Below are 14800 nucleotides of genomic sequence, written 5' to 3'. Positions count from 1 at the left end.
ACTGCCCACTTGTCCCTTTTCTGTGATGGCGTAGCCATCATTGACTCTTGTCTCGAGAGATTACTGAATACTAGCCTCGGAAACCCAGACTTTCTACAGTATGTGACATAGACACACAGTTGCTTACTCAGCACACAGAGGGACACATGGATGGGGCTGTTGATAAATGCCCTCCCACTCACTGCATAGACATACTATATTGTATAGTGGACACACATACAGTACACACATACATGGGCACACTCGTTCTCTCCTTCCATTAGTCTCTCATTCACTTTCACTATGATTCACTTTCTTTTAAGCGTTTACTCACATGCACACACAACCAGATAGAACAGACTGTCGCTTTCAAACCATTTCCATGGTGCCCTCGTCTTTATGGCCTAATTCTGTCAAGGATTTCACACAAAAAAGCTTCATCTCTATTTTAGCAATTTCTTTTGCCACTTCACAATAAAGCAAAGACAGTAAACACTTCCCTGAAACAAGGTTATTGAAAGGGGAGAATAGGCCGCGATGAGATAAGAAATGGAAAATGTACAAACATAGAGAGAACATTAAACCACAGCACATCTACTAAGCGTACTCAAATCAAAGCATTCCATGTGAATGAACTAAGAAAACTAAATGCATTTTGGTTTCAAAGTATACAGATTCAACATGTACCTGTCCTGTATATCATTTCAAATAGCACAAGATCAAAGGGGCGAAATGCATTTTCCATCCACTAGAGAACTCAGCAGATATACAAGCTCACAGCGCGTCACTACGTGTCGCTCCGCGAGCTTGAACAGCTCGAACATTTTTGAAGAAATCTTGAAAGTGTGAGAACTACTCATTTAGAAGGCATTTGTAGAATCAGCCTTAATGACCCACTGTATAACAAGCAGGTGTAGCCTTCCTTCAGACAGACAGACAGACAGACAGACAGACAGATGCACAAATACACACGCTCATAAAAAGCACTCTGAGGGACTTCCTTCCTCTACTGTACACACACACACGCACACACGCACACGCACACACGCACACGCACACACACACGCACACGCACACGCACACACGCACACACGCACACACACGCACACGCACACACGCACACGCGCACACGCACACGCACACGCACACGCACACGCACACACGCACACACGCACACACGCACACACACACACACACACACACACACACACACACACACACATGAGACAGGACACTTCTACCTAAGGAGTTCCAATGTTTAGGGAGTGTGTCTAGGCGGGGTGACCTCTATCCCTGTAATTAACTCAGTTTGATCATATTATTTCAGCACTGTGGTTTACCGCACACACACATACGCACCCACGCACACTCACATGCCAGCCGTGCAAGCACAAACACAGACAAGGACAGACATACTCCCAGACGAATGCTTACACGCTTGCACAAACAAACAAATACACACTGACAGGGTTTGCATGGAGGTGCGCAAAGTCAAACATGCACCCGTGTGTGCACAGTGCATACGCACAAACATGCATGCGCACGCACACGTGCACACACACGTGCACACACACGCACGCACACACACACACACACACACACACACACACACACACACACACACACACACACACACACACACACACACACACACACACACACACACACACACACACACACACACAACTCTTCACAGAGCATCATGAAGGACGCCCATCGCTGTGTGTTCTCATCAGGCGGGCCTCAGGGAGGGGTTCCAACACGGTATCGTCTCATTTATCTTGGCTGTTCTTCTACGCTGCGCTGAGGGGCAGCCAGGAAACGCAAGCACACAGCAGCGCCGATCCTCTGATAACTGTGATGAAGTCATCAAAGTAGTGTTTTTAATATGTTCAGATGGTGGGTGATGCACAGAGGCGTGTAGGAATACTATGTAGAATTTGGCTTTTTGAGTGATGTCTGTATGTCCGTCCCGCCCTGTTCCGCATTGGCCAAGCTTTGCAGGACGCTTCATGAAATTAACTCCTATAAAAAGGCACTGCTCACTTCACACTGCATGTGATTTAACTTTTTTTTCTTCTTTTGTATCCACCTGTTTCCGCGGGAGTTCACTGGAGATTATTTGGACCTGTTTGGACCACACTTCCGGTTTAACAGCAGACATACAAGCTCACGTCGCGTCGCAGATGCAACCTGTTGTGAGCTTGTAAATAACACTCGGCTGCGGCGCCGGAAGCTCGGTACAGCGTCTGCGCAATGCACTAGGGGGCGTTGGAAAGTCGTGAATATATCATCATGTTAGTTCTCTTTTTTCGACTTGTTTAGTTCCAGTTTTTGAGCAGCTCTAACCTCTCCTACATCTGGCTTTGTTTGTATTTAGGTATGTCTCGCGTCTGTATGTATGTCTCACCCCACGATGGAAGTAAAACAATACACATTAATTAATATGCAATTTAAACGTAGCCTATGCATGTACTGTACCTTGTCCCTCCCCCCCATTATTGTTTGATAAATCAATTAGCACAGAGGGATGTGACTGTGTGTGTGAGTGTGAGTGTGAGTGTGTGTGTGTGTGTGTGTGTGTGTGTGTGTGTGTGTGTGTGTTTTGTACGTCTGCCTTGTTCATTAATGTGCGTGGGTCAGAGCCATCGACCTCTCTCTCTGAGACAGCTGGGTCCTCTCTCTTGACCTCTGACCCCTGCCCCTGACCCCAGGGTGTTCCAGCTGAGCCCCAGTGTGTTTGCCTATTGTTTTTCTTTCACATGAAGCACACAGCCATCCTGCAGAACCCTCACATCTCCCTTAATTCAGCCAAAGAGCTTTTGTGTTGAAATTGGTAACTGATGGGCTGACCTTGTACAAAGGGTTTCAAGGCTCGAGGACTAACTGTTGGAAAGGTTAAAAAGAAAAAAGAAAAAAAATCTGTCTTTTCCCTGATATGGTTTCAGAGATTTTTTTTTTAATGAAATAAGTGACACAAAATTGATCGAAACAAAGTTAATGTTACATGTGTCAAATAATCTATATATGATTAGTTAGGTTGGGAGGATGGGGTCCCCCCAAATGCCCCCCACCCACCCACCCACCTTGATTTCTAAAGCTTAATCTAATGAATATGGGAATAATAAAACAATTCACGTATCACCAGATACAACAGTTTTTTGTATCTGGTGAAACATTTGGACCATTTGGACTATAATAACCATCAACGTTATTCTAGGAAAAGTATCCTGTAGGTGTCTGGTATTATTTTATGCAGTCCTTGACAGAAAATGTAATTCTCAAGTTTGACATTCTATAAAGCCTCCTTGATTCGTACATGGGATGTATTTTATAGATGCATTAAGTGTTGTGCTAGTACTATTTTGCGATGAATTGGTAATGAAGGGCTTCCAACGTAAACAAGGCTGTAAAAGGTCTTATTAGGATGTTCGTTTCTGGACTGGATGTTTTAACCTGCCTGTGCTGCACTGCTGTGTTTGTATGTACTTGTCAATGTTATTCATGTTTTTGTCCAAATAAATAATTCAATCAATCAATCAATTCACCGGCTGTGTGAAAGGGATGAAGCGAGCTTCCATGTCAGGACGATCAAAAGCTTCCCCAGCAGGGTACTGAGGGCCAGAGTCTGCTGTGATGCAAAACAAACCAAAGATGTCAGATGAAGGCTTAAGGTCGATGACCACTTGTGTATGATTTAAAAAATGTTTCGTACAAGATGTGAACGAGACTGGCAGGATACTGTCACTCTGGGAGATATATCTGGCAGTTTGGCATCAGTGGTGTGGACTGGAGCTCTGCCTTGAATTAGTCTAATTGGACCAAAAATAGCCAAGCTCAAAACACATTGTGACATGTTATGGGCTGGAAATGATTATATTATAAAACACACATTAATCCACTTTAGCCCTATTTTATACCTAGGCTACCTATGCTTGAAGTACCTTTGGCACTTCAAGCATATTTTGATGCCAATACTTTTGTACTTTTACTCAAGTACATTTTGAATTCCGGACTTTTACTTGTAACAGAGTGTATCTATATTGCAGTATTGATACTTTTACTTGAGTAAAACATTTGAGTACTTTTTCCAACACTGGGTTTATGTCATACAAGGTTTCCACGTTATACCATTCAGATATTAAAACTTGGTCTTTTGACTAATTGGGTTCAACTTAACCTATAACAACCATTTTGTACTTTATTGCCATCATCAAAAATGTATTGCATAGAATACTCAAATAATCAATTACAAGATTAAACAGATTAATCAATTCCTCACAGTTCTCATACAGATAAAGAAATCAAAAGACCTATTTTTCTATGTTCAGTTTGAATATCTGAGCACTTTTGCAACCTTCAGAATAAAATCCCAAACACCACAGCGGACAAACGACCAAAGCACACCACGTCTATCCAATTGTGGGTCGATATCTAATTAAATCAGCAGACGTCTGTGGGTGGGTGTACATGAGCGAGTGTGTGTGTGTGTGTGTGTGTGTGTGTGTGTGTGTGTGTGTGTGTGTGTGAGTGATTTATGGCCCATTTTCCCCCTCATTTCACTGCAGGGTTAAAGCTACAGGCTAACACAACTGGGATCCCCTGGGTCTCTGTCACTGACCTCTGCACACTCGCGCTCGTGCGCACACACACACACACACACACACACACACACACACACACACACACACACACACACACACACACACACACACACACACACACACACACACACACACACACACACACACACACACACACACACACACACACACACACACACACACACACACAGCTCTGAGCAGCATCACGCTCCCAGCTACAAATAATCTCAAAGTCTCATCTCAAAAAGTAGTCCAATATTTCCACTCCAGATATTCTCATCCTAGCCAGCAGTGCATCCCATGGACACCAATACAAATAAATAAATAGACATGTTTGGAGTCCATGACTAAAGATAGCGTGTAGAGATAGATAAAGCAAAGCAGCACGCACGCACGCACGCACGCAGGCAGGCAGGCAGGCAGGCAGGCAGGCAGGCAGGCAGACAGACAGACAGACAGACAGACAGACAGACAGACAGACAGACAGACAGACAGACAGACAGACAGACAGACAGACAGACAGACAGACAGACAGACAGACAGACAGACAGACAGACAGACAGACAGACAGACAGACAGACAGACAGACAGACAGACAGACAGACAGACAGACAGACAGACAGACAGACAGACAGACAGACAGACAGACAGACAGACAGACAGACAGACAGACAGACAGACAGACAGACAGACAGACAGACAGACAGACAGACAGACAGACAGACAGACAGACAGACAGACAGACAGACAGACAGACAGACAGACAGACAGACAGACAGACAGACAGACAGACAGACAGACAGACAGACAGACAGACACACACACACACACACACACACACACACACACACACACACACACACACACACACACACACACACGTGCGCACGTATCACTTGGGCTGGGCTGTTGCAATGCTATTAGTATGTAATGTAGATAGAGGAGAGCAGGGGTCTTCCAGGTTTTTTAGGCAAAGGACCCCTTAACTGAGAGAGAGATGAAGCATGGACCCCCACAACATATTGTACAGACTTGTGTTGCAGATTCAACTTTTTCATAGATTTCAAAGGCAATTTCATAGACTTGTTTGATAGGACTATCATCAGTGTTGTGTAAATTAATGTTTTATTTACACAGTGGTGGGAGAAGTACTCACATTTTGTACTTAAAACTAATCTCATATAATCTCATGTAAAAGAACCAATACCACAATGTAGAAGTATCCTTATATACAACTTAGAAGTTAGCCACTCCCTGAGAAGTTAATCACGCCCCCTGTACTGTATCCCGCTGCTACACTGCAACTATGTTAGCACAGACCCACGGCCCAATTCCCAAAACCATTTAACCAACAGCACAAGCATACCTCTCGCTTTTGGACCGTCGCTATTTATTGCCTCTTTATGCATTCTTTTACCTTCTTTGCCACGCTTTTCTGCCTCAGCCACGAACGGTGCTACGTCACATATCCTTCTTCCTGAAAGGTCTGTCCTTCTTCCTGACACGACAATCACTTATCCTTTACAATCTCTCCTTCTTCCGTGTCTCTCAAGTAAACGTCCCTGACGTATGCGGATGCGACGTGCCTTTGCACAAGTGGAACCTATACTTCTCTGCCGGAGCCGCTGCTACGTCACTGACTCCACCTTTGCCTCCAGAACCCCCGAACGTGAAGCCAGTTACACAACATTTGGTTACCCGTCGAATTATGTTCCACCTCGGCCTGGATCCTGCTATGGAGTAACACATTTGCTGGAACACCTCATGCAGTGCCGCGCCGCCTCTGTCGTGTCCTCGCTCAGTCATTCCTCTCATCACCCGCACGATCTCACAGCGTATTTTGCAAAGCTCCGTATGTTTCCATCTTTGTTTCATTTGAGTCATTTCATTCTGGTAAGTAGTAAGTACAACCTTAACTAGAAAAATATTGTTCCTTCGAAACAATTGTGGGCTCGCTTCAAGCCGGAAAACAATGGCTATAAAAGTACAAAATGTCAAGATCGCAGGCAGTGCTCTCTTTGACGTTACTGACGTCAAAGATTGGTCCATTTTGTTCGAAAAATGTGTTGTGCAAAAGTTGACCCGCTGGTGGCGCTATAACAGGCCAATGTAAGAAGGGTGGTATCTGTTCCTTGACCTATTGGGAATGTGCTTGCAAGATTTCACACCCATTGCAGGCTGTGTTCATGATTTGAGGTGTTTTTGGCTTTGGCCACTTTATCGCTGCTTGCAGCTATATTCATTATTATTTTTTATTTTTTTGTGTGTGTGCACTTCATAGGCATATTAGATAAAGGTCCTTAGATTGTGTGTAGAATGTTTCATGCAAATTGCAAAAAAAAAAATCCTAATGGGTTTAAGCGTTTCACAAACTGCTCAAAATGATATAGCGCCCCCCTTTGGCCAATTGGGGTAAGATTGGTTTTAGTGATATTTGGACTAACACTCTACATCTTTGCCAAATGCCATGAACATGTTACTTTGCATGTATGATTTAGAGGCAGAAGAATAATTTGCATAAAACTGCAATATTCATTGAATTTATTTAAAAAAGCATGTTTCAATTTTAAAGAAATCCGATCTGACAGATCTTTAGATATCGGTCCAAAGTTCACGTAAAAAAGAGTTTTGTGCACGTGGAGCGAAAATTCCAGAATAAAAGCGGGTTTACGCGTTTTACAAACTGCTCAAAATGGCGGAAAATCGAAGGGCGGAGCTTACTTAACAACGACACAGATGTCTTCCGCTCGAGTCAAAGCACGCGTATAACAAGTTGCATGTCTTCAAACGAAACGAGTCATGACTTATGCCCGTTTGAAGTTTGAATTTTCAAACGCTTCGTATAGCGCCCCCCTTTGGCCGATTGGAATAAAATTGGTTTCAGTGATACTTTGACTAACCCTCCACATCTTTGCCAAATGCCATGAACGTGTACCTTTGCATGTATGATTTAGAGGCCGAAGAATAATTTGCATAAAACCGCAATATTGATTAAATTATTAAAAAATTATATTTCACTTTAAAAAAAATCTGGTTGATCAATCTGACCGTATTGGTCCAAAGTTCATGTGAAAAAAGTTTTGTGCACTTGACGCGAAAATCCCAGGAGGAGATAGATTTTTACTGTTTTTCATATAATTCCGAATTGTGGGAGACCTAAAGGTCAGAGGTCAAAAGTTAGAGGGAAAAAGTTGTTCGGCATGAGGAGACGCATAAGTGTATACAGGTTTCATGGCTGTATGTATAACACAGCATGAGCTATACCTGTTCAAAGATCGCACTTTCGAAGGCTTCCTACAGCGCCACCATTTGGTCGATTGCTATAAAAAATAATAGCACACTTCGCCACTGTAAACTGAACACATTGATGTTTTTATTTTCATTTTCTCACTAAGTATGTAGGAGTAGAAAGGAACCGAAGATCCCGTCTACTGATTGCCTGATAGATAAATAAATAATGACAATATCTAAAGTGTGCTCGCCTTATAGGCGAGCCCACAATTAATGCTCTACCTCATTACAGCCAATGCTGTTTACTTTTAGCACATTTCAATGTTGATCAAATATAGAGCAGTCCTGCCTGAGCGCCCGGAGGGCGCGAAGTCCTAGGAATGGAGCGGCCGCGCTAGCGGCCGCGAATTTCTAGTTCTGTTACAAGTAATTACGTCAGGTGTTCAAAATGTACTTGAGTAAGAGTACAGAAGTATTGGCAGCTAAATATACTTAACGTACCAAAAGTAAAAGTACTCATTGTGCAGATTTCATGAATTGTATAAAAATCTTTTGAAAATAGCAGATCTACAAGCTCACACGTGCACTTGTAGGTCGGCTGTTTTCGAGTAGCCAAAGTATACATATAAGGCTGGTGGTTAACGCATGTTTTGTAATAATAATCCAAATCTACAAAGTAACTAATATCTCAACTTTTCAAATAATTGTGGTGGAGTAAAAGTACAACATTTTCCTCTCAGATGTAGTGGAGTAGAAGTAAAAGTAAAAGTAATGTGACTTTATCTGAGAGATATCAATGTGTTTAGTATACACCAGGGTTCCCCAATTAGTTTTCCCCAAGGGCCGAATTATGTCTAGGGTACCAAGCTGAGGGCCACAACATTGCAGGGGGCGTTCCCGCTACTCCAGCGACTGCGACAGTTCAGATATCGTCGTTGTCGGGTGAAAATCTTGTATGTCCAAAACCATTCGTTTTGCATTTATCATTTAAAAAATTATTTAAACTAGTGAAAACAGCTGATCTACAAGCACACAACGCCTCGCAAAGAATGCACAAATTTGGAGATACAAGATTTCTACCCGACAACGACGATATACTAGTGTTGTTGCTGCTCATACCACCATTATTACTGGGGTTGGTGTGGGCCAGACAGTAGCCCCCCGCGGGCCGCAAATGGGGAACCCTGGTATACACAATATGAGATATATTATTTTCCTATTATGCACCTCTCTTCCTCCTCCTCGCCATCCCATGTGTGTGTGTAATTTTGCTGATGGACGATTGAGATGATTGCCATTATTATGTATGGGGGTGGGGTGGGGGGTAGTACCTTGTTACACATAGTCAAAGCAGAACAGTCTTTGATGGGAGCACTAATAGAAACCCCAACACATCACCACCAACCCCTGGTCAGAACAGAAGAACCATCTGTCCCCCCCCCACCCCACCCCACAACACACACACGCACGCCCGCACGCACACACACACACACACACAATGGTACTGACCAGACAACCCCCCCCCCCCCCCCCCCCCCTACACGGTTGCTGAAGGCTGATAGGGTCTTGAATACACAAACACACAGGAACGGCAGGACCATCACAGTGGACTTAAAAGGGGGTTAGTCCCACAGAGAGACAGAGAGAGATGTGTGTGTGTGTGTGTGTGTGTGTGTGTGTGTGTGTGTGTGTGTGTGTGTGTGTGTGTGTGTGTGTGTGTGTGTGCGTGCGTGCGTGTGTGCGCATGTGTGTGCGTGCTTCAGATGGGATGAAATTGAGTGCAAATCATTTGGATGGAAATATATGCAAAATCTGTGTGCATGCGCTTGTGCATACACATAAGTGTGTGTGTGTGTGTGTGTGTGTGTGTGTGTGTGTGTGTGTGTGTATTGTGGACTCACCCGCTAGTGCACCACACACGTAGACCAGTCCAATCCTCAGTGCTCCGTGGACCATCTCCAAAGGAACCCCTACAAGAAGCTGCATGGCCATGTTCAGACCCAGATGTTCAATTCTGTAACACACACACACACACACACACACGCACATGCGCACACACACACACACACACACACACACGCACACACACACACACACACACACACACACACACACACACACACACACACACACACACACACACACACACACACACACACACACACACACACACACACACACGGGTGTGAGTAAATCATAAAGAGATCATCTGCTTACATTTTGAAACATTCATAAACATTTGTATACGTGCACACGCACACAAAGACACACAGGCACACACGCCTGTCCAAAGCCACAGTAATTGGGCGCTCATTTTTTTATCTGAATGTCACAAATGAGAGTGCTTCTCCTTTACAGACATATAGTACACACAAACACACACACACACGCACACACGCACGCACACACACACACACACACACACACACACACACACACACACACACACACACACACACACACACAGTACACGTGCGCACACGTGGCGGACCACACTAGCGCACATGAAGCGATGCTGCAGAGAATACTGGAGTTTGATGATCCATTCTGTACAAATCTGTATTTAACAGTTCTACTGCCAGATTTATTCTTTATTTATTGGGGCTGGTGCCAGCAAAAAGCAGCTTACCTTTGCAATGTTATAGAAAAAGATCTATTCATTATTTCCAAACAATCTTTTTTCATTTTTATTTATTGCGACCGTCAGGGAGCAGTTTACTATGAAAACCTCCACCGGCCGTCCGTCCGTCCGTCCGTCACACCTTTGTGAACCAAATCCCTTTTATGCCCATATATGGAGATCCCTGTGATGCCAGGGGAACCAAATCCCTTTTATGCCCATATATGGAGATATGGAGATCCCCGTGTTGCCAGGGTAACCAAATCCATTTTATGCCCATATATGGAGATCCCTGTGATGCCAGGGGAACCAAATCCCTTTTACGCCCATATATGGAGATCCCTTATGTCATCAATATTAAGCCCATATCTGTGAATATCTTTGGGTACCAGATGTCTCCATATATGGTTAAATGGTCCGATATACATCACTGGCCAGAAGACCAAGAAATGGTGCAACCTCGCCCTTTGCTTTTCTCCCTATAGGCATCTTACTGGTAGGTAGTTTAATGAGGAATGCAGTAGGTAGGTTATGGCCTTTGATGTAAGATTTTCACTTTCTAGGATAACTATATTTGCTATTCCCAGATGATGCCCTTTTAGGGTACCCCTCATGCCCATATATGGAGATCCCCAGGCTTTACTAATTAACATAAGTTTTATGCCCATATATGGAGATCATTGTCCCAATGTCATCAGATATATGGGCATAAATGGACACAGGCAAACTAGATGGGCTGTATGGATATCCAGATGTGTGATGTAAGTGTTTTATTCCAAATGTGGCACCCCACAGACATATTTCCAGAAACAAAATCCCTTTCATGCCCATATATGGAGATTTCTGATGTCATCAATCCCAGGCCCTGTAAAAAACATGGTTGCTATGGTATGAGCAACTTATGTCTCCATATATGGAGATTCAACTTCAATGAGTAACCATGGCAAACTGTCAACTGCCCGTATGTCTTGATAATTGGTAAAACAAACTTTTGGCCTATTTGTGGAGATAAGGAGATAAGCGACCAACGGTCGCTTATCTCCCGATTAGGGAGTCTTACTGGTTATATGTGTACTTTAGCCAAGCTGGCTGCAGAGGGCAGCCTTATGCAAAGAATGGATGTGAATTGGGCCGCTCCGCTTGCCGTAGTTCAGAGCATAGAAATGCATAATCTAGATCAGGTCCACAGAGAACAGCCAGAAAGTGAGTTGGACATCATTGATGTTTACGTGTGGTGGAGATTTGAAAGCAGCATTATGGGAGATGATTTTACTGTACACACCCGCGCGACCCCTCATCAGCTTACAGTCATCAGACAAGGTAGCTAGGGTCAAAGTTGGGGAGAACGGGAACGTCCGAAGCGGTAAAAGAGTTAATCACCTGGATTCTAACAGTCCGTTCGACACAATGCACCATGAATTGGTGAAGTAACAGCACTAGAGCTCAATGTAAACCCAGAGAGAAGACACATCAGCACTAGTGATAGTAGCAGAGGCAGTGGGAGTCATGGGAGCCTTACTAGGAGATGATGGCCTCACTGACAGCAGCACCACAACAGAGAACAACACATTGTCACTGTATGTCCAACACTTTTCAATCAGTGGCGTCAGTTCAGCAAAAGCTAGGGTATGGCAAAGATGGGAGTCCTCATGGAAAATAGGCATTACATTTTGGATAACACGGTTCTATTGTCTGCGAGGCATTGTGAGCATGTAGATCTGCTATTTTCACAGTGTCTTAAAAAAAATACTTTTGTCAGTTTCTACGGTTTCTTGGGCTGGATATGGCAGCCTGGAATGGTTTTTCAAGTGCAGCTAAATATGTTAGTAAACGTGCCACAATTAACAATAATGCATTGCACCTGTGCAGCTGACCTGCGGAACCTGGTAATATACCATTTTGTCAAGCTGGGGAGAATACAAGTGTGGAGAATATAAGTATAATACCTTGTTAAAGTGACCATTATGATAATTTTGCATTTGTAGTTATTTTACTGTAATTTAACAACATAATAACCAGTGCAGATAGACAAAGAGACATTCATGGATTTATATTTAAAAGTAACTTTTATTTCCCCCCCTGGACCCAGGGTATGGCAGCTGCATACCCCTGCCATACCCAATTGACGCCCCTGTGTTCAATTCAATTCAATTCAATTCAATTCAATTGCCAAATCACAAGTTGTCTCAAGACACTTACAGAGCAGAGACCCAGCATTGTCCCACCCTGAGCAGGCCATTTTGTGACAGTGGCAAAAACTTCAAACATACAGTAGCAAAAATAGACGATCTACAAGCTCAAAGCACTTCGCAATGCCATGCGTTTGAGCTTGTAGATTGGCTAATTTTGCTACTTTTGTGTGACACTGTACAGTGACGAAGTAGGGTACTAATTGACAAAAAAAAAAAAAGTACAAAGTTAAAACCAAATATAGCAGTGGATACAGCAGTAAGTACTTAGATCTCTCTATGAGTCAAGCTTCCCAAAGGATACCGTGATCAGAAAGCACTGGGTTTATGCACTTTAAACCCCAGCATCCGTATTGGAGGAAACTGCAGATCTAACAGCAGATCAGCAGATCTAATAGAAGATCAATGTGTCGCAACATGAGCTTGTAGATCGGCTATTTTCAGCAAAGACAGGCTATTCAATGTAGGGCGAAGACTGAAAAGTCACTAGTATGGAGCCCTGAGTTGACTCCAGTCCAGTCAACCAAGCATAGGGTTTAAGTGGTAAGTATTATCACTCATTATCACCTGTCTAAGTCCAAGTCATTAAGCTCCCTCACACACACACACACACACACACACACACACACACACACACACACACACACACACACACACACACACACACACACACACACACACACACACACACACACACACACACACACACACACACACACACACACACACACACACGCGCACACACACACATGCACACGCACACACAAGCAGCCACCCTCCCACCCACCCACTCAGCATCTGCTCCATCACCAGATGACACAGACATGCCCATGAATACATCACTAGATACACACAACCCCTTAACCCAAATGCACACTGCACACACATGTGAACATGCACAACGCACATGTTAACTAACACGCACGCACGCACGCGCACGCACACACACACACACACACACACACACACACACACACACACACACACACACACACACACACACACACACACACACACACACACACACACACACACACACACACACACACACATACTGTAGGACTGGGACAAAAACTGTATTGCTGATAGACAGACAGACAGACAGACAGACAGACAGACAGACAGACAGACAGACAGACAGACAGACAGACAGACAGACAGACAGACAGACTAAACCTTTCAATGAGTTCACGGCTGATAAAGTCAAGATGTCAACAGTGTGGAAGGAACAACTTGGATAAAGAGAGGGACTTGAATTGAAATGCAGTAAGGATATGACCATTTATTACTGCAGTGGTCTGCAATCTATAATAACCCTTATCCATATCCACTATTATCCAGCAGTGCCGCTCTGAAAAGATGACGGTTCCAGCTGATAGAGATAACCTGTTCTTTCTGAAATATATTTAACCACTTAAACCCCACCATATACTTCCCCCAGGAGTCTGTCCTTGGCCCCCTCCTTTTTGAGCGGTGGTCACAACGCTCCTATACGTGGCCGTGTGTGTGGGTCTCCGTCCGTGTCTGTCTGTCTGTCTGTCTGTATGTAGCCTAAACTTCGGCGCGTAACTAGTAATCGGCAAAAAAACGACGCTTAATTGTCCCCATTGACTTATAATGGGACAATGCAAGAAATCACTTTCAAGTATTTTTCTCTCGTAAACCATAGGAGCTACAGTTTCAAACCTCGGAAAGGAGATTCATAATGATTTTAAGAATGAAACGAAAAATAATTACATCACTCGGCCTCATGGTGGCGCTATAACGGCCCACTTTACGTTTTGCACCGTAACTCTTGAACCGTAGATCGGAAAATTAAAATTATTTTTCCCTGGATTCCTTGGGTCAATACGCATCTCCCCATATAGGCCACGCCCATTTGCGCCAGGATAGATTTTCCGCCATCTTGAATTTTCTCCAAAACACACTTTTTGCACCTTTTCCTACATATTTTCTTCAAATGTCACAAAAATCGGTACACATGATCCTGGGTGACCAGAGAGGTGCTATTGAGTCTAGCCTGCCCTGAGAATCAACTGCAATACACACACACACACACACACACACACACACACACACACACACACACACACACACACACACACACACACACACACACACACACACACACACACACACACACACACACACACACACAGCTCCACTTCGAACAGAGG

The 14800-nt window shown here is 43.8% G+C and overlaps 1 protein-coding gene across 2 annotated transcripts in view; it reads right to left on the bottom strand.

Annotated features, from left to right (window-relative positions):
• rhbdl3 (rhomboid, veinlet-like 3) overlaps nt 1-14800 on the bottom strand; it is a gene marked incomplete at both ends in the record, with an annotated part of 75527 nt that overhangs the window by 4292 nt on the left and 56435 nt on the right. For both annotated transcript variants that reach the window (XM_080721018.1, XM_080721019.1), the window contains one exon: nt 9716-9828. In XM_080721018.1, the coding sequence (XP_080577144.1) occupies nt 9716-9828 (113 nt within the window). The remainder of the gene's footprint in view (nt 1-9715; nt 9829-14800) is intronic.

Source organism: Nannobrachium achirus (genome assembly GCF_963921795.1).
Source record: "Nannobrachium achirus genome assembly, chromosome: 3".
Taxonomy (NCBI): domain Eukaryota; kingdom Metazoa; phylum Chordata; class Actinopteri; order Myctophiformes; family Myctophidae; genus Nannobrachium; species Nannobrachium achirus.
This window is presented reverse-complemented; position numbering and strand designations above follow the sequence as displayed.